The sequence below is a fragment of the Augochlora pura genome, chromosome 7, assembly GCF_028453695.1.
Source record: "Augochlora pura isolate Apur16 chromosome 7, APUR_v2.2.1, whole genome shotgun sequence".
Lineage (NCBI taxonomy): Eukaryota > Metazoa > Arthropoda > Insecta > Hymenoptera > Halictidae > Augochlora > Augochlora pura.
This window is the reverse complement of record NC_135778.1, coordinates 37,597,259-37,621,379: the sequence shown is the minus strand read 5'-3', so window position 1 is coordinate 37,621,379 and position 24,121 is coordinate 37,597,259. Positions and strand designations below refer to the sequence as shown.

Sequence of the window (24,121 nt, the reverse complement as noted above, 5' to 3'; positions counted from 1 at the left end):
CGCGGTGCGCGGTGCCCGGTGCCAGGTTCCGCGTCTTCGTGGGCCGCGTTTTCGTCGTTCTAGACGATTTGCGTCTCGCTATCGCGGACGGTACCGTGCATCAGATTAAATCTGCTGTACTAAGGCCTGCTGCGCAACATCGCCGACTCGGCGAGTCGTCGCAAACATTGCTCTCGCCCCGGCGAAAACATTTCCATACCGAAAAAGGATCGCCGTGAAAAAACATCTTTCGACGCGACAACGCAAAGTCAAAGATAATGATTAGATCGCCATTGCAATTTCCAAGAATTTCGTGGTTATTTCTAACAATAATTTCAAATAATGGTTTCAAATAATAATTTTAAATAATGGTTTCAAATAATAATTTCAAATAATAATTTCAAATAATGGTTTCAAATAATAATTTCAAATATTAATTTTAAATAATGCCTCCAAATAATAATTTCAAATAAATACGAAATTAAATAATAATTTCAAATAAATACGAAATTAAATAATAATTTCAAATAATTACGAAATTAAATAATAATTTCAATTAAATACGAAATTAAATAATAATTTCAAATAATTACGAAATTAAATAATAATTTCAAATAATTACGAAATTAAATAATAATTTCAAACAATTACGAAATTAAATAATATTTCCAATAATATTATATTTGAAAAATGATCAAAGGCATGGAGATAATTGCGGAATAAAATAACACGAATAGTACACATAGTTCCCGCCCATCCGGAGCAGATGCCAGCGAGCGTAGGACCCAAGGGGGGGTCGAAGAGAGTGTAACAATTAATGGAAGAAATTTTAACGGCAGTTACAGTGATCGGCCCCGCGACATCGTCGACTTATTTCGCCGGACGGATGCGCCGAACGCCAGCCGTGAACGTTTTCTTTTTTCCTCCCCGTCGAATTCACTATCCCCGCGGATACACGTTTCGCGCATGATCGGTTCCGAAGCTTCTTTCCTTTTGTTTCACATCGACGGAGCACACGGGAGAGGAGCCAGCGCATCATCCCTCTCCTTTGTGCGAGTTACCTTGGTACAAGTTTCACGCTGCTCCTCCGCCTCGCCTGCCCGTCCTTCCGGGGGAACAATGGACGTCACGGCGGACGTATCCGAGCGAAAAAATTCATTTTCTGGAGGGGCGGGTGGGGGGGGGGGGGGGGGGGGGGAACTGGAGTTCGGGGCCCGGAGCGACGTTGCATGAGACACGCTCGTGATTTTTTCTGTCCCGACGTGTCCACGATGGAACAAGGAAATAATAATGATGCCGACGCGAGTCGGTCGCTTGAATTTTTTTGCAAACGCTCGTACGGCGATTGGCAAAGTAAACGCGCGTCTTTAACCAGTTACCTGTTACTTGCGAGTAAGGCTTGAAGCGTTCTTTGTAGCGGAGAATTTGCTTTTATGTTTTTCAAGAAATTAGATGTGTGAAAATTTCTTTAATTATAAGTGAAAGTTACTTCGAATCTAAAATTCTGAAATTGTACAATATGGTGAACGATTTGTTCGATAATTTCCACTATTTAATTTTTGATAAACTTCATTCATTTTTTTAAATTAAGAGCAGCTATTTTACGAAATATTCTAAGTTGTGCATCGACAAGATTTCTTTAATTTATCCGTCGCAGTAATTATGGCGATCGGCAATCATTATTCTACTCGATAAAGAGCTTCAGAAGCAAGGAATAACTGCGCCATTTTGCACGACGTTTACTTTAAAAAATAGATTAACAAAGCTCACTCTTCCCTTCGTATTCCTTTAAAAAGACCATACCTTTTACCTATAATTTATCATTTTAGCTATAAAGAAATTCCGAGATTTTGGGTGTCGTCGATTAAATTCAATTTTAGTGAATTGTCGAAAGTCGAAACGAATATCTGCGAGCTTCGCAGTCCAGTTCTGGGATCGCGGACACCGCGCCACGCGCGCCGTCGTAAATTCGAAACGGTAGAGCCCTTTAGAGAAGGCTAAGTTACTGAATCAGGAAGAGAGTAAATCCTGTCGGTGGCTACGATCCGCTCCAGAGTCGGCGCGCTATTTCGCGCCGTGTTTCGCGCGGGTCCCCGGGTAACACCGGCCCCTCGTTTTCTATCGCGTGCGAATCATGTTCTCTCGTTGCTTCTATAAACCTACGATCCTCGTAAAACGCCGTTAATACCGCGCAATAAAATTCGTGGTCAAGGACTGCTACCGTGACATACGCGTAAATAGAAATGGCGGACGCGTGCTCCGAGCGCGGAGCGCATTTGGGCCGAGCTGTGGGACCCTTTTGCCGCCTCGAGCACTGCTCCTTTCAGGCGACAATAAATGGATAAGATTTGCTATAATTTGCAGATGGTGCGGCGACGGTACAATGCACTTGTTTATAGATAAAATTTTTAAAAAAGTATTGTCTCGTGTATATTGAAAGCTGTGTGCACGACGAGTGAAAATGTTTAAATAATCGTATCGGTGACAGAAGGTTTAAAAATTTTAGGAGAGGATTAATGTTAATGATACGTCATATACGAAACTCTTTTAATTTAATAGGATTTTATAAATAATTTATAAAAGTTCCATTTGCAGCAGAGGAATTTAATAGAACAAGCATCGGCAAATATAAAATATACAGAATCGTACTATCGTTTCGTGCAAATCGTTTGGTATTATAAAATATATAAAAAAACAGTATGCTACAGTTTGCTACAGTTTTAAATATAAGCGAAAAGATTAATTTTTTAACCGCAAGTCCGAACAATATTATAAAGATTGTAAATACGCTTTGTTTAATCTTAATTCTCGTTTTAGATCGTTACGGAGAATTGTATCATGTGTTTTCACCCACCTGTTGCTGAAATGCGTTCCGATAACAATAGAAAACCTTCTCGTTGCTACGTATACGGATATTAACAGCAGAAATGGCAGTTGTTAAACTCTTGTTAACCGCGTTCGTTCACTTTTTTCTGATCTTTTGATTTAATAAGAGAAATAGTTCGATTCCTCATTTTTATATATAATATATATTACATGTATTTTCTATGTTTTATCAATAAATATACGTGTCAGCAACTCGTGAAGATCCGCGGTTTAATGATAGCGAATTAGAGGATGAGTAATACACGCGTCTAACTGGGTGACTAATATAGTGCTAACGAACCAGCTGGTAAAAAATTTATGGGCAAGAATTAGTTAGTATGACGGACGACTTGTGACATAGTTTGTTGAACGGATATTGATATAGTATATTTAATTTGATTCGACGAGTAATTGAGGCGAAAAAGTCGCGAAGAACCAATGCAGTATCGCATGGTGCATTATCGTGACGACTTTTGCTTGTTTACAAAAACACGTGCAACTCGGAGATAATTAAATCTTTTGACAAACAAACGCTTGGCAAATGTTAGAGACAGTCCTACCAACCTAGGAAAAAAGATTTACCCGCCTTCCTAATGCCCACGAGTTTTAAATAACAATTTCACCTCACTTTTTGATCGCAGTAGTAAAATGGGAATACAGCTGGTGAAAATAGCTATCTTGGATCTAGCCTTAAAATGACTTCGAGTGCAAAGGGTTATGTATCAAATATCTATTGATTTCGCATAAAAATAGGAAGAAACTTATGGAGCACTTTAATGGCTACTCTGCCCTTCTATCTTACGCAAAATTCTTGAAATCTACCCTGTCGATCAATTTGCCCCTTAATTTACAAAATCGCGTCCACCATAAACGCGTAAACATCCCTCCGGGGATTACATACGGCGAATCCACGCCATATTTCAATCCCCTGTTGGAGCGCGTCGCGCGTGCGCGCGCCTCCGATCTCCCCGAAGGCATTCTCGGATCCCGCGGCGGAAATTTACGATCGAACGTTTGTCGTCGTTCTTCCGCCGACGCCGAGGGGGGGAAGGCGGCGCGCGAGAACGGTCGTCTCGCCGTTGGCCAGGATTTGGCATGAAAATCCGCATTTTCTGGCAGCCGACGCGTCGCGTCCGACCAGGCATTCTTCCGCGCGATTATTCCCGTCGAAACAAGTCGATCCACGTCCGTGGATCAAGCGCCATTCATTTTCCGCGCTTTCCTGCCGGCCGACCGCCGCCACCGCACGCGGTACCGTCGTACTAAAAGGTCGATTACTCTTCCCCGCGAACTATCCGCTGTCCGGCTATTCGTCTTTCGTTTCGTTATCCATGTTACCCTCGTAATTATCGCGCCGTTAATCTTGCCGGTCGCGGGAGGAATTGTCGCGGCGGAACGGCATCGTCGAATTAGTACGTTCAATTGGAAAGACAGTGGGCTTCGGAGGTCCTGCCACCGGTTCCGATTAATTGGTGGACAGCGGAGACGGTATAAATCAGTCACCGCCCTTTTTCCCAGAGCTCCGATGTTTATTTAAACGGAATAAAATAAGGCGACGCTTCAATTTTTAGGTTAATAGCCGGCTACCCTTCTTTAACAGGTTGAAGAGGGCTTGACCCATCGGTGGGTCATACGTGTCAGACCCGTGGGTTTGACCTACGGGTCAATGTTTATTTTAAAGACATAGAAATTCAATATTATAAGCTTAATATAATTATTTATTTTTTTTTTTAAAAAAATAATTAAAATAATTAAAATAATTGAAAAATAATTAAAAATTGCATCAGCTTTGTTCGACGAAGGCAAGTCGCACTAAAAAGATCGAATCTCGTATCATCGTGCTTTTAATCGGCGGTATTAACGAGTTAAAATATATTCGCAGTTCGTGGAAGCGAATAAATGAAACACGACTGTCCGCGAGACCCTGACCGGTGATCGATTAGCATATACGGCGTTCAAGGGAAATATCAGAAAAAGGACGCGCGTTGGGTGGCTTCACCGCGAGAAACGATTTCGATCTGTGTTTAAATCGGTTTCGCGCGGCGGGATCGATCAGGCGATCATTGACATGATTATTAACGAACGTTCACGTGTGCGGTAACGAAAGGTTCCCCGTACGGGCGACGGGTAGAAGAGTATAGGTGGCGCGTGAATAGGGCGACGGACACCGATTCTCGCTCGCTTGTGTAACACACGGTCTTCGCGGGACAGACGAAGAAGACTACCGAGTGGCAGGTTCAGCGTAATCCGGATTAAAGAATTCCGGAACACCGAAAGCGTTTTAACGCCGGCGCGGTCCTGTTATTCGACGGAAGAACTACCGAGTTTACCTGCCGCGATTTTATCGGTCTGTCACGTAGCTATTAGCGGCCGGTCTACGGAACCGATCGATCCCTCGTTATCGCTCCCAGAATCTCGCCGTATTTGCTTTTTAAATATTCCACAGTGTAATGTCAATTAGAACAATTACACCTTGCATGGAGTACCAGAAATTGGAGCTAGAAGCACCAGAAATTGAAGCTCAAAGCACCAGAGATTGAAGCTCGAAGGTCGTCGATTCGAATTTTATTATTTCAATACTTTATTGTCGAAAGTAATTCCTCTCTTCGATTTACGTGTAAAGAAATGTATAGAAATATATTGCAATTGTTCTTACGTACCATGCAAACATTTTTATTCGTAAATATAATTAGCAAAACTAGTAAAGTCAAGATATATATTAAGATTTAAATCTGTAATAGAAATTCAACATAATTATATTTTATATTAAGAATTTACTATAATTCTACTTCTCATTTAAAATCAAGTCATTTAAATTTTTTTACTAAAGGTATACAATTAAACTTTTTATTAAAATCCTTGTGGTGTTACTATAGTTCGTTAGATTTATCTTGATCTTAGTTATCAGCGATATAATTGTAGAAATATGTAATTTAATTTAAATAACATCGACGACTTTGGGATCTGAAAAAATATGAGCTTTATATATATAATTTAATAGACTCTAGCATTTTTATATATCGTTAAGGATAGCAGAGATATTGCTTTGTAACAGTTCTAGCGAATCACCCTGTATAAATAACAACCAGCAACTTAAAATAAATTTTGGCAAAATTATGATTCAGCTATAGAAAGTTGCATTAACACGTCCAGAGCCGACAATCGACCACTAAAATACCCATCAAGTTAAAACAATTTAATTAATTAAAGCGAAGCTAGAAAGTTAATATTTATCATAATATTACAATAAAAATGAATTTTCAAGATTGGTAAAAAATTAGTGTCACCCGTATTTGGGTGACGCGGCGCTCAACGTGTTAAATCGAGGCTCTTTTATACCGTTAGGAAATTGTACAGAAATTAATAAATAAAAAATTTAACAAGGCAAGAAGTGTCACCATATTGGCGACATCGGAGTGGATTTTCTAACGTTTTAAGTAACGCGTTTAGGATCCATATCTAGTCCACAACATTCCAAAAACTTGATAAAGGATAACAGCGCGACACTTAAAGGGTTAAAATAATAGTATGCTAAAATAATAGCACGCTAAAGTAATAGTCAAAAGAGCTTCTCGATAGTGATTATTTTTGCACGGTGGAGGATCAAGCGAAAGGGAAAAGCAAAAGAGAGAAAGAGACATAACGGAGAAAAAGGGAGAGAAAGAGAGAGAGAGAGAGAGAAGAAGGGAGAGACAGAGATACGATTCACGCAGGAAGATATTTTCCCGTGAAATTGCGCGACGGTGGGATTTAGCAGTCGGAGGGGTGGCCCCGGCCCAAGAATACACACGGTGGAACAGATAAAAGAAAAGAGAAGAAACGTCGGGTGCCCGGAGCGCTTGACCACGTGGTCACCGGCCGAGAGAAGGAGAAGGAGGGGAGAAAGAAGAGGAGAGTCGAAGTTTGTAAACAGAGGCGGTGTGTACACGGTAGGCTGCATCCCCATTATTTTAGGCCGAAGAAATTCTTTCCTATCTGCTTATGGAATCAGCTGCCGGCCAGAAGTCCCTTTACCTTCTGGTTTCCTCTCGACGTGCTCACCTGCCGGCCGGGACGGATAGAAGAAGGCAGACTTTGCTCTCGAAGCGACCATCCGGCCGGTCGGTCCTATCCGAGGGGAGAGACCACCGGGGGGTATACGTGTTTGGGAAAATCCTCGCTCGCCTCGCCTTCCCCCCTCCCCTCTCTCCCCCTGGCAAACCAGCCGAAAGCGATTTTCAATTTGCTCTGCGCCCTTCGGGGCTCCTCGAGATCCGCGGCGGCGGCGGCGCGCACAGTTTGCCTTCTTGCCCTTTTCCGTCGAACGGCGATGCTGGTTCGGTGTAATCCGGTGGCAGGCCGTTTCTCTCCCCGTGTTTCAAGGAACAGGATAATACCCCGGGCGCACCTTTAATTCGCTGCTAATCGCATGAACGTTCCGCCAGGAAGTCAAGTTGCGTGTCGCGCGCGGTTCGACGAGCAGACGATCCGATTTGCGGTTATCTTTTCACGGCGCTCGGAACTGTAGAACGCGGGACTCGTTGTATTATTTTAACGCCTTTCTTTGTTGGAAAAATATGCAGGTGCGTCGGTCTTTCGATGTTTCTTGGAAATTTCGACGAAGAATGGTAACTGATCCTAAGGTAAAATCAAATTCTAGTAAATGTAGACATACGATAAAAGGTGCTCCCTATTGTAAATATGAAGGAAATGGTACGGCAAGTACCATTTCAATTTCAATTTCAAAATTTCAATTTCAATTTCAAAATTTCAATTTCAGTTTCAAAATTTCAATTTCAAAATTCATCGACGATTTAAATTTCAGAAATTGAAATTTAGATTTTGTAATTGGTTAGGAAGCCATGAAATCCCCATTAGAATAGCAAAATGGTAAAAAAATAACATAACTAATTATAACTCGTATCTAATTTTCTGTAATATAGAAATGACGAATTTTCGGCTATTGGCGATTATTTGCGAAATGACAATTTTTCGTCGTGCGAACGAATATGTGTGAACTTTTAACGATGGAATTATGATTGGTTATAGCGTGCGCAGGTTCATTCGACTCATTTTTCGAGAGATCACGCGTTTGGCTGACTTTGAGAGCTCCGATGATTTGGGCATGGTCATTTCGTGTACGCGGCGTTCTTTGGCACCGGTGCATCGTGTCGGGAAGATGACACTCTAGAGCCGTTACGTAGCGCTTCCTCCTCCGACTAGTTTATTGTTGTCGTTTCTATATAGCAGAAAATCACATTCATAGACGGTTACTCTTTCGCTTTATTATTTGATAAGACGCCAAATGTTCAGCTCGCAAATCGCTGACCCGTTTCCCTGACAGTCTTATCAAATGCTACAAATATTAGACGATTTGTCACGAATATATTATTATAAGTGGACAGCGGATCTTTTTGCAAAATAAAATCGCAAATAATTCCTGAATTAATTGCAATGGAATATGGGATGGGAAGGGATGGGTACAGATGAGAAATAAATAGAAATGTATTTCTTGTTTTGATAAGTTCAATGTATTGAGCATAATATAAGAAAATGTTGTAAATTGGTCATTGACAATTTCATCATCGGTGCACAAAATTTTCGGTCAGTAATTTTTAAAATTTTAGGTTAGTAATATTGCATCCGAAAATTTTTTAAATATACAGATTTTTCGTTCAATTTATAGTCGATCAACTTGAATTTCTACTAAAAGTCAAATACAAATTAGATTTTTATTATCAATCTAATGGAATTGAAATATCTTACAAATCTATTACAATTTCTATAATTATTTCAATTAATTTTCAATTACAATTTCTATTAAAAATCCGTATAAAATATCTGTCGCAACTTAAACTTCTTCTAAAAATCTACTATTTAAATTTGTAAGAATATATTATAATAATTTTACTCCATTTAAAATCGTCAAAAAAGCAACAGAAAATTTCGCGAATTCAGTATCAATAAATTGAAACAATATCTCCGATACATCAAGAACTCTCGTCTTCTACATGTTTAATATTAACAAATAAATAATCGATTATATATAAAATTAATATTCGATAAACACAAAGTTAATTATGGTTGACAGTATCCTAAAGCCAAGAAATTGGCTCCACCAGCCTCGACAAGAATAATCACGCCTCTAGAAGAACAGATTTCCCAGCGTTCTCCAAAATGGCGCCGCCGCGTCACCAGCGCCGTTCCTCGTCGCACGATTTTCGTCTAAACCGACTACGTTCAGTGGGTCGTTGTGGTGATTTTCGGCGGGGATGTCTCGCGCGATTCGCTCGATTACGAGCCAGCCAGAATGGAATTTCGAGGGCGTGAGACGCGACACACCGTGCCGCCGCCGATCCTCGTCGGCGTGGCGTCTCGCGCGCGAGACACGCGCACGAGACGCACACGCTCCTACGATACCGCTCGGTTTTTCGTGGAACAGAGCCGGCGAAAGAGGATCGAGAAGGGGGGAGGGGTGCAACCAACAGAAAAGCCGTGGCGGAGCGAGATGGAAAGAGGCGGAAAGCCGGCTAAAAGCCGAGCCAAGAGATCCCGAGATTTCGGGCTTCTATTCTCGTCGGAGATGCGATCCGATTGCGCTCTCGTCGTCGCGTTAGAAACGCGAGACAATATTATTAGACTCGTTAGAGAAACGAGGAAATGGAAGCCGACTGGTCAGCCGGGTTTGAGATCTTAATTGACTGGAGCTGAAACAATTTGGCGGCACCGCGGATTCCGTTGGAATTTTCGGGTTAATTGCCGATTGATCGATCGATTCTCTCTGCGATGCGCGGATGCGTCGTTCAGTCGTTACGCTGTTCGCTCGAACGATAGTCTTTTCGCTTATCTCTGTGCTTGCGTCTTCTTTTGTTCGATCGGTAGCGATTCTCAATTTTTCAAAATAATTTTTCTAGTGAACTGAGTCGTTTAATATCCTGGGAGACGTTAGATCACTTGGAACAATTATTTAATTCTAAAAGGTGTACTAATAGTTTGTATATTTTTACTTTTGCAATTATACATATTGCGGCGAATCGTATAAAATATTGTTTGCATTGCGATATTGTTTTATTTAGTGCACGCGACGCATGAAGAGAATATATTAAGAATAATACGAAACACATTTAACACAAATGAAATAAAAGGATGAAAGAACACGTGAAATGTAATAGTATTTAATAAAAGTTATAGAGAGCAAAAAATAAATTTAATATTTTCTAGTAAAAAGGCTCATATAGGTATGATTAGTTAAGTATAATAAATCTAACCCAATAACTTCCGGTTGATTTCAAACAATTAATTCAAGAACGCGTGACGATTCTCATTAATTCCATTTCCAATGGATTCAATAATTCTTCAATCAAACTATTTATTATTTTAATCCAGCAATTAATAATAAAAAGATAATCAAAATAATAATAAAAAGTTGTTCAAACGACAAATTAATTGAACACAATTTGTTCGAAACAAGAGAACAAATATCGTAAATTTTCTATATCATCTGAGATAAAAGGTATATAAAATAATCAAAAATTATTCCAAATAATTATCTGTTATCGCGAATAAAATATGCCGTGTCTAACAGATAGCAAAGAGGAATTCCTAAAATGCAACTCAAGCGATCGCGAGTTACGAAGCAAATAATAACCGAACTGTAAGATGAAGAGACCCGTCGCACTTATCGCGGCCATATTGTCGCGCCGCGTGAAAAACGTCCTAACCTCGACGAGCCTCGAATCCGCGATCGAAACGCGCTCGTCGAAATGAATAACGTTGCGAGACGCGTCGGGCCAGTTCGCCGAAGGGTTCGCGTTATTGCCGGACATTCGAAGGCATCGTCTTTCATCCCCATGTCCAAGGGAACCTCGAGTATAACGTTGGGTGGCGCGCAATTCGAACGATGCGCGCGCACGATACGTTACCACGGGAAAAACCGGGTCGCCGCCTAGCGCAAAATATCAATTGCCGGAGCGATCGTTTCTCCCCTTAAAAGGGACAGGGTCGCGGCGGAGCGGCGCGCGTATTTTCCACCGGCTTGGACCGAAGGGCACGGGATTAGCATAATTCGTAATTTAATTTCCCGATAAATTTCCCGGCGCCATTATTCGCCGGACCCGACCGGTCCAAAATGAGATGCTATCGGGTCGCGCGATTCCACTAATTCGCGTCTAAGTTTATATCGGCCTGGAGAGAGCAGCACGGGGTCGAGATAGGATCTCCCCCCCCTCTCTCTCTCTCGTCTTCGTTCTCTCCTTTCCCTTCTGGAATCCTTTACTCCTGTGGGCCGCCTCGTAAAATCGGATTATATCGGCTCTGTCGCCCCTGCGTTGTCGCACACTTTATTTCAGCTACCACGCGATACCGTGTCCCCCGCCCCGTTGTTCCCTGTTTTATCGAACAACCGGGGTCAGGGTTCGCGATCCAGCGCTCGCCTGGCAAGTGCGACTTTACCATTGACACGTGGTCTATTTGAACCTGCAATATGAAGCAGTTGTCATTTAACACGTCGACGCCGGAGTCGATATTCACGATTTTCTCTGCGAGTCAAAGCCCGAAATTTATAAAAATTAAATAATTATGTTAAGTTTATAATATTGAATTTCTATGTTTTGTTTATCAAGTCGTCGTCAACGTGTTAAGTTGGAAGTTAAGAAGTTTCTGTCGAGTGATTGAAGCTTTTGCAAGTGTGAAATGTTTAATCAATTCAAAGAAGGGAAAATTAGAGAAAAGGTCGATTAAGTGCGGAATAAATTACGCGGTCGATGTAAAAACTTGCAAAAAGGAGGATTTAATGACTGGTCTTCGACGTACGCGTGAATCACATTTCGCGGAATAAATAATGACCGGGGCGGTCTCCCGTTTAATAATTGCGAAACCGCCGAGGTTCGAGATTTAGTTATTTCGAGATAATTGTTCCGAGACCCGACCTCGTCTACGGCGACACTTTCGTCATCGTTCCCGAATCCCGTCCGCGCCGAAAATGCCGATTAGCATTCATAATTCACTGTTCCGAACCGTCGAAGGTTGGCGCTCGCCGGGGATCCTGCGGCGAGGGAAGGACGGTTTTTAAAGATCGGCCGGGGTCCGTTGTTTCACGACCGGGCGCAAGATAGAATCTGTCTCGAGCGCGGTCGGGGGACGAGCCCGTCGCCGACGACGTAGGAACAGATTTTCTGGCCGTTTCTACGTTTCGTTTCACGGCGAACGAATCGATCTTGGTGCGCGACCGAGAGAGCGGCGTCGCGCGCGTCCCGGAGTGCCTCTAGGCCCGCCGACGGAATTTCGAAGCGGAGCTTATTTACGAACTGACCGATTAATAAAACCAGCCGCGCCTTCGATCATTATCTACCTAGCGCTGTTTAAAGCGACGCGCTCGAGGCTGACGCCGTAAAATCGCGGCCCTCGGCCGAGAGGCTAATTTCGGTGTTAACGTTAGGTTCGCGAAGCCGCGTCGATCTGACGCGTTTGAAATTTTATAGTGATTTATCTCTTGTTAGGTATACTTGCAATTATAAGAATTAAATGGATATTTAGCGAGACGAATATTTGTCAAAATTAATTTCTTTACAAACCTTTAAATTTCAAATTTTCTAGGTGGTATACTTGTCTAGGAATACGTCGATTTGACGCATTTGAAATTTTATAGTGATTTATTTCTTGTTAGGTATACTTGCAATTATAATAATTAAATGGATATTTAGCAAGGCAAATATTAGGCAAAATTCATTTTCTTCCAAGCCTTCGAATTTCAAATTTTCTATGTGGTATACTTGTCTAGGAATACGTCGATTTGACGCATTTGAAATTTCACAGAGAAAAATTTGGAAATAGGGTAGATTTATCTCTTGCTAGATATACTTGCAATTATAATAATTAAATGGATATTTAGCGAGACGAATATTCGCCAAAATTGATTTTCTTTCATGTCTCCAAATTTTGAAATTTTGTATTTTTCTGTGAATATTATAGTGAATATTATAGTGAATATATATAATAAATTTTACCTGTCTCTGCGAATGCATCAAATTGACATAATACTAAGGCAGTCCACAAACTCTTTATTTTACTCTCTATTTTGATTTTATATATTTTATTGAAAGAAATCTAATATCTAAAAAAATTGTATAATAATATGGAAGCTTACTAATAAAAGATATCTAATAATAGATATCAAAACATTGATTACCATGACAACCGATTCACAGGCTATCAATCGGAGGTAAAAGTCGATTTATAGGTTATCGATCGGTGAAATCTTAACACTAGATTCACGGAGTATTAAAAGCAGATTATTCTGATATCATTATTAACGATTTATTCTGAATTTGACCGAGCGTTGTGTTAATATTTGCCGGAAGTAATATATATATAGGTTGAATAAATAAGCCATAATTGTATCTTTAAAATCTGAATAACAGTACATTAACATAACCTTAAATATCTTGACATAACCTTAAATATCTTGACATAACCTTAACAAACCAGTAACCCACCATTTTGACGGATTTCGTAAATCTAATATTAAAATCGCCTTCGATAATTTGGCAAAGCATCTGATCTGGTTACCGAAAAAAGAAAGAAAGACAGGGACAAGGGGTTGAAACGACGGTGGGAGGTAAGGTCGTAGAAGAGAGCGAGGCGGGACGTTGATCACAGGTGAACGGAGTGGTAGGTGTCGCGGCGAAACGGGTCGGTCGAATAAATGTCTCCTACGCGCGATGAGTCACAAATCCTAATGAAAATAATAATGCCCGAAAGATTCCGTTCTTTCGTGGCCGCGCGCGGCGCAACGCGGATAAATTTACTGCGCGATCCCGCCTCGGATAAGGCATACCTGGGGACACCTCGTCGGGGTTATGGACCCTGGCATGCAACGGGTGGCGTGGAAAGTACCGGTGGAAACAAGCCGATCCTCTTGTTCCACCGTCTTGGAAACTACGTCGTTCCAACGTGTGGGATCTGTTGCATCGCGTCTCGCGGAGATAATTCTTGTCCCCGGGACCGGGGAACCGAGACACCCGGGAACCCGGGACTCTTCTCTCTCTCTCTCTCTCTCTTTCTCTCTCCTCTGCGACCCGGGGACGAGATTTTCACCTGCCGAACGGATTTATCGTCGCCACGGTCCGGTGCCGGGGTCGGATCCTGGGAAGGATCACCGGAGTCGATTCCTTTTTTCTCGGGATCGTTTTTTGGTGCCGGCTTCTGATCCTGGCGACGATAATTTCGCGATTGACGCTGGTAACATCTGGCGACGCGTTTCGGTGCGCTCTCTCTCTCTCTCTCTCTCAGGACGGGATTCATTTGGAAATAGGAGACTCCGGGGCTCTTTCTTTAACACTTTCGCCGGTCCGTATTTCATCGTTTAATTTCTCACCTACCGTCGCCGCTAATCCCGTGCACTCTCTCGTTAGCCGCAGGGACGAGCGAAATTTTCGAGTTTATAAAAAGACGGTATTGCAGTTAATGGTATTTTGCAATTAGCGAAAGATTTTCGTCCTTTGATTTTTATCGGGCGCTCTTATGATATGGGACATTTGTATTGTTTGCAAGTGACTGAAATTATCTATAGAATAAGACGTTAATAATTGGGAGCATTATAGAGGTGTCATTTATATAATTTACTGATTTACTGCGTTCTTTTAATATTTAATATTATAATTTACTGATTTACTGTGTTCTGTTAATATTTAACAATTTACTGCTTTACTTTCTATTTTCATATTATTATAATAAATTATTCGAATAGAAGTACTAAATTTGTATCCAAGTGTCAATAGTAAAAAATAATATTTCCTCATAGTCCAATCATTCAACTAAGTAGTATTTCAAAATAACATTTACTAAATCCAAACCAATTCATATAACAATTACATTCATAACAGTTTTTTAAATAAATACAGATTTGACAGTATAAAAATTATTTAGCTTCGTGATATGGCGCCACGGAGTCGTCACTCGACTGCAGACGCTTGACACAATGCACTTAAAAAATGCATCTCGCATAAAAATCTGCAGTCCATTAATAACAATAATATAAATAAAAAAGTCGCTTTGATTTCGATGTAAAATGTTTGTCAAAACTTTTTATTGAACATAATTTTCTACGGCAATCTAAAATCGTATACGGTGACAGCGGTCGTTAAAGTGTTAACATATTCGCTATCTTCGCTTGCTTTGTCGTCGTCGTAATAACAATATCTTGTCGAACAGAACGTGTCTTCTTTAAAAAATATTTTTACGAATCTTAATTCAAAGTCATTTGGATTTTTATTACATGTTAACATTTGCTCCGTTGACTAAACATTTTCATCGTGTACTCTGTTGAACAGGGTACAAATTGAATTTTAGAGGCAACCCTTTTATCATAATTAATCAGTCAACATAAAATATGGCTTTTAATCCTTCGCGGTCGGATGGCGCCTCTAAGACGCCGCTGAAAACGATCATGACATTTTCAGTTTTCAGTTTCAAACTCATTTTTATCAAGTTTAGTTACATACAAAAAACTGTTAATAGCCTGTTAACTATCGCAAGAGTCGTAAATATCAATTCTATAATGTGCAAACCGCGCCAGGTTACTTCAAAACAAAACGCTTTAAAAAAAATATTTTGGATCTCAAGTTAAAATGGCTCCGACCAAAAGGGTTAAACATTAAACAATAAATGTCGCCTGTAAAATTCTTGACTCATCGTTCCAACTCAAAGAGTGAATACAACAAACATCCCGAATTCTCTAGACATTTTCTCCGGGTCATCCTAACCTCCAAGGGCTGATCGAGCTAGTCCCCACGACCAGATTCCGATTTCCCTACGAACTTCTCGATCGCAGCGTCCTGACCCGGATAAGCGCAGCGGGAAGAGTAGTTTGGCAGCGTTATCAGCTCGGTAGCGCGGCACCAGCGGCAGCGGGGAGGGGGCCCCCGGGTAGAGAAGACCGGTTCTCGAAAAACAACACCCCGTAGACAAGTGTCGTGGCACTTGCGGCGGAGAGACAGTGCCGTATCGCGGCGGGCACGTCTAAACGACTTGTAAAACAAGCGCTTAACGATTGCTCGTACCTGAACGCGGAGAGAAACGAAGAACGGGTGGAGGACGCGCGCGATGCCGAGAAAGTGGGGGAGGCGGGGCGACGGTTGCCCGGTGAAAGAGGGAAAGGAATGTAGAAGAAAAGAGAGAGAGGAGAGAGGTGGAGCGGCGGGCGGGGAGAAAGAGAGAGAGAGAGAGGAAACGGACAGTCACGGGGCCCTTCGGGTTCCCCACGTGCTACGACTTCGAGGAGGTCCAGCCCGCTAAATTGAGTTTACGAGACGACCGAGATCGTCTCTTTGTCTCGCGCCGGATCTCGCTTTATATTCCTATTCTTCCATCGTTTTCAACCGTCCAGCTCCTCCGCCCTCCCCCCCATACCCCATCCCCTTCCGCGTCCACCCTTAATTCACAAGTACCCTCTTCTCGGTAGTTTACGCATCGGTCGCGGTATTATCTTACCCGATATTATTCCGTGCCCCTATCCTCTTCCGCCTCGAGTCACTGCCGATCACCAGTCCTCTCCATCCCTCTATCTCTCTCTCCTTCTCTCTCCATCCCTCCATCTCTCTTTCTCTCTCTCTCTCTCTCTCTCTCTCTCTCTCTCTCTCTCGCTCTCTCGTAATCCCGTGTTCTTTCGTTCAGTAATTATATTAGACTCGCTTCGTATGCCGGGGCAGAGAGACCGGGGCGAGATTATTCGATATAGGGTATATTACGAAAGTGCGAACCGGCGCGCGGCCGAGGCCCGATCCGCCCCGGGGAATATTAATTGGGATGCAGCGTTAGGCCACCATGCCATTGTTCGCGGCAATAACGAGAGGGCCCGCGTGGAATCGATAAGAAACGGTAAAACGCGACCGCGCCGGTCCAGGACCGTGTCGCGACCAGCTCCGCGAGCGAGGTTATGCGCTAGATCGGTTTACGGCCGATAATGGCTTTATCGAATAGGGCAGTGGAGCCAGTTACCGTGGGGCAACCAACCGCCAGGCATAATTAACTTTCTATTTACCTAATAAAATATATTAGATTTTTTATAGTTCTATTTTGCTTATTTTTGAAGCAGAAAATTTATTATGACTATTTTTGCTTCCATTTTGAATTTGATACTGACTCTGTTGTGACTGGCATAACCTTGACATAACACTGATCCTGTCATGACTGGTTTTTCCTTTTACGATTATAAAAATAATGTGTCTTTATTTTTGCTTCCATGAAGGTTTTTAATTTAACACTGATCCTGTCGTGACTGACATAACCTTAACGTAACACTGATCCTGTCGTGACTGGTTTTTCATTTTACAATTATAAAGATAATAAAGATTCTATAGCGAATTATTGAATAAATTATATTATTGAAGTAGTTATAATTTATTATCGAAGTAAATTATAATAGAAGTAGTTTGGAGTTGTGAGGTTAATTTTTATTATTATTTACCATTTTATTATTTTTATAAATACTTAATAATTTTATAAATACTACGATTTTATTATCTTCATAAATATTCTATAATTTCATAAATATCTCCATTTCATCAATTTCACAAATATAGATAACCTGACATAACCTAACATAACGAAACGATCCGCGTTCTGTTCGCAGTGGCCAAAGGGAGGACAAGACCCACGGCGGTGGTCTCGGCGACTCGAGCAGCGAGAGCGGCGACGAAGCAAAGAGGCAAGCGGTGGGCCAACAGCAACCTCAGCAACCGTCCGCGTGCGCGGTGCAACAGCAACAGCAGCAACAGCAACAGATAGTCGAGCACCAACAGACGCCGAGCATGTATCAGCTGCCGCCGCCGGTCTCCGTCTCCAGTCCTCACTCGTATCACCAAGGGCACGCCTCGACCTTGAGCCATCCTCACACGCCGACGCACCACATGCAGCACCACGACACCAGCAGCGAGAGCGGCGACGACAAGCGGAACCTCCATCATCAGATACAGCATCATCTCCAGGTCGGTGCGCACGGTACGCACGGCTTGGTGCATCCGACGGCGACCTTGCCGCCGCCGCCGCCCAGCTGCGCCCAACAGAAGAGCCAGTTGGACTATATGCAGTACTATAGCCCGCAGGTTGGTACAGTGTTTTGACGATGTCAGTTTAATTGTAATGAATCGCTTAACCGTGTTCTTGGAGTTAAACAATGCGCCAGTTTATCTTGCTTGATATACTATATATTTTTTTGATATACTATATGTTGTCTTGACATGCTATGATATACCCTTGATATGTATAGTCGAACTCTATTACACATAGGGTGATAGAGTTTCCATATTTGGTACCTCCATATAGAGGTTCCATATTTGATCTAATTTCTATTACAATTACCCTAAATTCGCAGTCTACTTAAACGAAATTGTCAAAATTTTCCAAATAATTATTTCTTATAATATAAATTACATAGTCTCTGTTTAAACAATTCGAAAAGTTCACGAAACAGTTGATCATCGAAGACGGACGTTCGGCGTTTACATTCGAAGCACCTGCGCGGTCTGTTTCAGGATTACCTGATCGGCACGCCGACCTCGGCGGACCTGCAGAAGTCTCTTCCTCACACGGCGACGTCGATGCAGATGGGTGCTATAGCTCCTTCCATGGGTGGGCTGAGCCCGATGGGACCGTCGACGATGCTGCCGAACACGATGCAGGGTGTGAACACGATGAACACGATGTCGATGAACGGGATGGGCATGGGGGCGTACCAGGGTATGGGCTCCATGGGCATGTCGACGTCCCACGGCACTTATCACAGCGGCCTCGTGCTGGGCGATTATCATTCGTTGTGACCCTGGGCCCCAGGCAGTCAGAGCAAAGGAACCAAGAGGAAGCTGAACGGAGAGCTGGTCTCGTAAGGATCCGCCGCGAACGCCGTAGACCTCTCAGAACGATATCGTTTCGCCAACGTGTCCGAGTAGCCGAAAAGACTCTCTCTTTAACCGTATTCCTCCGACGTGGCAAACCGCTGTCTGTCCCGGATCCGGTCTGCTCGGATCAAATCCGAACCGGAGAACGTTCGCTCTTGCCTCGGTGTCGAATCGAATTCGCAAATCATTCGCGAACGGTTTTCGATCGTCGAACGAACGCGCGGCTCGGATGCGAGATCGCTTCGGTACGCGCGGTATTGCTGGGATAACGATTGGAACGCGACGTCACCGATGTTTGGGTCACGTGACGAGGTATAGTGTAGCGAGTATACTATACGGTACTGTACTATAGTAACTGGGAGAAGAACTTGGCGATTGCCTGGATTAGGCTGTATCCGTGGTTGCAAGGAAGGACATTATTTCACTTTCGAGAGATATTGTTAATTTAATATCTGCTCTGTAAATTCTATACTCTACAGTACAAGCAATGCTAAAATTTATTTAAAGCGTGATACGCGACGTTTTTCCTTCTAATCGCAGCTGTGTATCTATAGGCACGGCTTTAGATCATTTTACTGAGGCGAAGATAACGATCTGTGTGACGTCACGTGTTACCTATGCAGTTTCAAAAGGACGTACTGAAATTTCGTTACGATGAGCAATGTATAGTTATTAGATGGTTTATAACTATACATTTCGATTATTAATTTCAGCCTTTTAGAATTTTAAATAACGTTGGGATATTGCTAATATTCTGTAAAGAGTATTAATTATTTTCTCGCTTCAACGAATAATAAAAATACAAATGCACGAATTCTTAAAAGAAAAGTGTTTACACAAAAAGCGATTTATTCGCGCTACGCTGAAATTATACATTAATATTTATTGCTTAAAAAACTTATCTCCATCACGTGACGTCACATTTGGCTGGTTAAACTGTACATAGCCTGTACCTAGTACTATACACGATCTAAGATTACTAAGATCTCCCACTTGCTGTTGTTAAGCTCTTCACGTGATCCAACCAACGACGACGTTGCGTTTCAGCCGTGTCAGTATAGCAACACCATCGTCAAGTAGTAACTAACAAAAAATGATCGACAAAGATCGAAGCGTACCGGCCGAGCGTATCGAAGAGGAATATCGTAGTTTTCTCAGCCGAGACGATCGTTTCGCCATCGATATCCGTTTCGAAACAAGCGAAGAGGTCGCGTTTGTCCGGCTTTGGTCCGATCAGACCGGTGCCCCATCGTGACGGGCGGTCGCAACCCGGGTGAAAAAATAGCAAAAGACATGTTAGCATTTTTCCTTTTTTTTTTTTCTTCGCGTATCGCGTTACGCGCGACAAGGCAGACGCTCGTACACTTCCAGTAAACGCGGTGGCCGCGCCGCGGCTTGTTTTTTTCCGCGGACTCGACCCGCGCGCGCGCGCGCGCGTCCCTCTCCCACCTCCCCCTCCACCTGACACCCACCTGATGACCCCCTTTCGCCCTAATTCTCGTAGCGTAAACGCCCGTACCTAGCTCCTCGGAATAAGAGACAACGCATACACGTTATTTACGGTTACCAGTAGTCGGGGGGGAGCCGGACCGTGCACGCTTCAGGCCGGCGGTGGTATGACCGATGGGCGACATTCGTCGGGGATTAGCGGGACGACGTGTTTAGGTGACGGCGGAGCTGCTCTCGAATCCGCCACGAAAGAAATTCGCGTTTGTTCTACATCGCAGCGCGCGGTAATACGGTTTTTCAGCCAGTTTGCGAATTTAATAACACGCTTTGCCGTAGAAACGACGCGATTTTTGACAAAATTTGAGCGACGCGAACTTTTAACCCTTTGCGCCCCAAGCTGCTCCAATGCTGAGTATTTGTTTCTGAGCGAAAGATTTATTTGTTCTGTTTAAAAATATTGAACGCGGTTTTTGTACAATATTATATTTAATGCGCAATGTTTTAAATACGCGTTATTTTAAACACGCAATTTTTTTAATACACAATGTTTTAAAAACGCATTATTTTAAATACGCATTATTTTAATTGCGCAATTTTTTAAATACACAATAATTTAAAAACGCATCATTTTAAATACACAATCTTTTAACAGCGCAATATTTTAAATACGAAAATAATTTTTTAAATCGTTTACAATCGTTTCTACGAATAATTTAGGATTATCCATAAAGCGCAAAGGGTTAATGGACGCGTTGAAAGTTTCCGAATCAGTTCCTGAAATAAACCTACCATTACAGTCGCTAAAGCGCTTAAAAAACATTGATTTATCGCAGGCGTTTCAATTGACTCGTGAAAAATCGTCTATTTCTATTTCGTTCGCTGCAACGCATCGCGGCGGACATTATCCGCTGGAAGACAGCTCGGTCGTCGAAAAGACAAGCGAGAGATGCAAAGAGTTGTGAATGATCCCTGGGGCGTGTACGGCTGCCCAGCCAGCAGCTAATTAATTAACGTCGCTATAACGAACCACACATGCTCTTTATACACAATCTTCTTACACCGTACGCTTCTGTGTTTGTCCTGTGTACATATGTAGATAATACACACACACACACACACCTATACATATATATATATATATATTTACTTACATTATTGCGCGCGCGAGCGAATATATGTAAACACGTACAAGTTGCATACATACGAGATACATGGACACGTACACGCGCACACACACACACACGAATCACACACACACGTACACTCGTATTCGCGAGAAAATTAAGTTAATCTCGTTTGTATTAGGCGAGTGCCGGGTGCTCGCGATTCAATTTCACCTCGTGATACTTATAATTAATTCTTGGTGACGGCTCGCTACGTGGTCCGCTTATTCGATCCTTTATGCTTTGCCAGGCCGCCATGATTGTTCTTACTGTGCGGATTGTTCGAGATATTTATCGAAAACTATGAGCAACGTATCGGAGAAGGAAAATGCAATTAACAGTGGTTGGTGATTTTTAATTTAGTTTTTAATCGGGGAGAAGCTTTAGTAGAAATTATTATAATTGTGACGATTGTTTTGCATCCTTTTTTTGCACTGAAACTTTAAAATTTCTATAGAGAAATTTTTACGATATTTATTTTTAGTTTTCTTGGTGGACTTTACTTCATTTAAATTGCTAACAGTTCTCGGAGTTATGGCTGTCAATTAGAGAAAATTAGACCATTTTTATCTGTGTTAGTGCGACTATTGTTATTATTATACTACGGTTTTTATGCATTTATTGCAAAAGTGGAGAAATATAACGGAGATATTAGAACAATTTAAGAATTTTCGATTTTTTGAAAGTATTCAAAAATCAGGCACATCTTTATTTATATTTCGTACAATAAATGCAAACGATTTTTATTTTGCATGAAAATCCACAGTTTGGTTATAATCAGACAATTTTAATATTTATACATAACCTGACGATTTTAATATTTATTATATAACAATATGTATAAATATTTAGTTCTGTCCTTGTTTATTAGCAAGTTGAACTTAATTCAACAATTCGAAATTCTGCGTTATTCTTTTATTCTCCTCGCATAATTCGTCCGGCAAATGCATAGCGACCGCGGCGTCGTAATAGCAATCGTTCGCGAGACGTTTCAAATTCAAAGAAATCAATTGGGATTGCAGTGGGTTAATTAGCTTCTTGATGAGAAATGATTTTAATCGGTGCCAGTAAGTGGACAGAAACGTGTAGATACGAACGGTATGCAAATTAGCTTCCACCAAAGCGGCGCATAGTAGGCGGAGCAGCTGTTCCCTGCCAACCAATTGCCTAGTGCCAATCGTCCCATCGCCGGTTAAATCAGTAACACCTTTTTGAAACGCTTTCGACCGATCCTCGGTGAACCGCGCGGCGTTCACCTTAAAGTTTGCTCGACGATTTTATCTCTGCAACAAGATCCCATAAACAAACCGAATTTTCGCGCTCGAAATAGAGAGTATCGTTTACACGGTTCGAGATCCCTTCGGATGTCCGTATACGGTTAGTGTCAGATTATCTTTGTGTTTTTCTTTTTTCACGTGGACCGACACCACCACGCATTTGTAATTTACAGATTTTACAGGTAAAATTTATCCTTTTGCAAGGATAAATTAGTTTCATCCTTCTCCAGAATTAAATTCATTTTTTTTCTCATTGAAGCAAATTCACTGTTTCGTTGAATCGAATTCACCATTTTCTGTAAATAAAATTTCCCATTTCTGTAGCATGTTTATTATATTTTTATATTAAATTCAACCTTTTGTTAAAAGTTAAATCAACTACTTTTAAAATCCAGAAGAAAAAAATAAATCGATATATACATTAATCATTTTATCGACCAGCAAATTCGTTACTCTTCAACTTCGAAAAGTTCAAAGTTTTCAACAAATAATTCGCAACAACGAACAATCCGAAAAACACATTAAAAAACAAGCATATGCGACAATTTTGCAACTTCAAACCTGGACATAAATTTTCCCCAAAAATGCAGTACGAAGCGATACCTAAAACACACAATAAATAACGATTATTATTAAACCTTCACCGCAAAAATTCCTTCTATCATTGCGTAATTCATCTAACATTGAACGCTGTCACCGAGTTTCTCTATAACGCGAATCAGCGACAAACAAACGATTCGTCGAAGTAGCAAAAAAAAAACAAAACCGATACACGTGTACCTGTTTCTTCTTTCTCGCCGAGCACGTGACACGTGAGATCGTCCCGCGAGTTTGCTTTGTAAATTACCGAGGACACGAGAAATTTCCTAGAGAATGCGAAAACGTCGCGGGCACCCGGTATATGATATACACCGTCGTAGCGTATAAGTATAGCCTGTAAGTTATCATTTAATCGCAGTTCGCAGTCTGTACATAAAGAGGAAAACGAGAGTGATAGAGACAGAGAACGAGCGAAAGAGAGAGCGAAAACGAGAGAGAGAGAGAGAGAGAGAGAGAGAAATTCAGCGAGAAAGAGGAAGAGTGTGAAAAGTGCGATCATGGAAAAGAGATGGAAGTTTGAGAAAATGAGAGAATGATAGGATGAAAGAGGGTGGGGTGGAAGAGGAGGTGGGGGGTTGGGGGGGTTAAACCGGAAGAAAAGGCGACAGAGTCGGGGGATAGAAGCAAGAGTTATCGGTTCTCTATTTAAGAGACATCTCTCGCGCAGATGTCCCGGAATGTATTCCATTCGCTGCGACCATTGCCTTGTAAGATTCTTATCTAGGATGCTGAGGGGGGAAAAGATTTCCCTTTAAACAGAGTCCTCGGGACGAAACAGGGTAAGAGAAGAAGAGAGAGAGGGGGAGAGATAGAGGGAGGGAGAGAGACGAGACGGAAACTAACGAGCAGAGAGATACAGCCGCTTTTCTATAGAACACGCGCCTTTTGAATCTTGGCTGTACCAAACTTTCAGGCC

General features: G+C 41.9%; 1 protein-coding gene across 2 annotated transcripts in view; it reads left to right on the top strand.

Annotated features, from left to right (window-relative positions):
- The window catches only part of So (SIX homeobox 1 protein sine oculis), a 69,117-nt gene extending 46,208 nt beyond the window's left edge, over positions 1-22,909 (top strand). For both annotated transcript variants that reach the window (XM_078186600.1, XM_078186599.1), the window contains exons 4-5: positions 17,453-17,924; positions 18,354-22,909. In XM_078186600.1, coding sequence (XP_078042726.1) covers positions 17,453-17,924; positions 18,354-18,638 — 757 coding nt within the window. In that variant the 3' untranslated portion in view covers positions 18,639-22,909. The remainder of the gene's footprint in view (positions 1-17,452; positions 17,925-18,353) is intronic.
- The last annotated feature ends 1,212 nt before the right edge of the window (positions 22,910-24,121 follow it).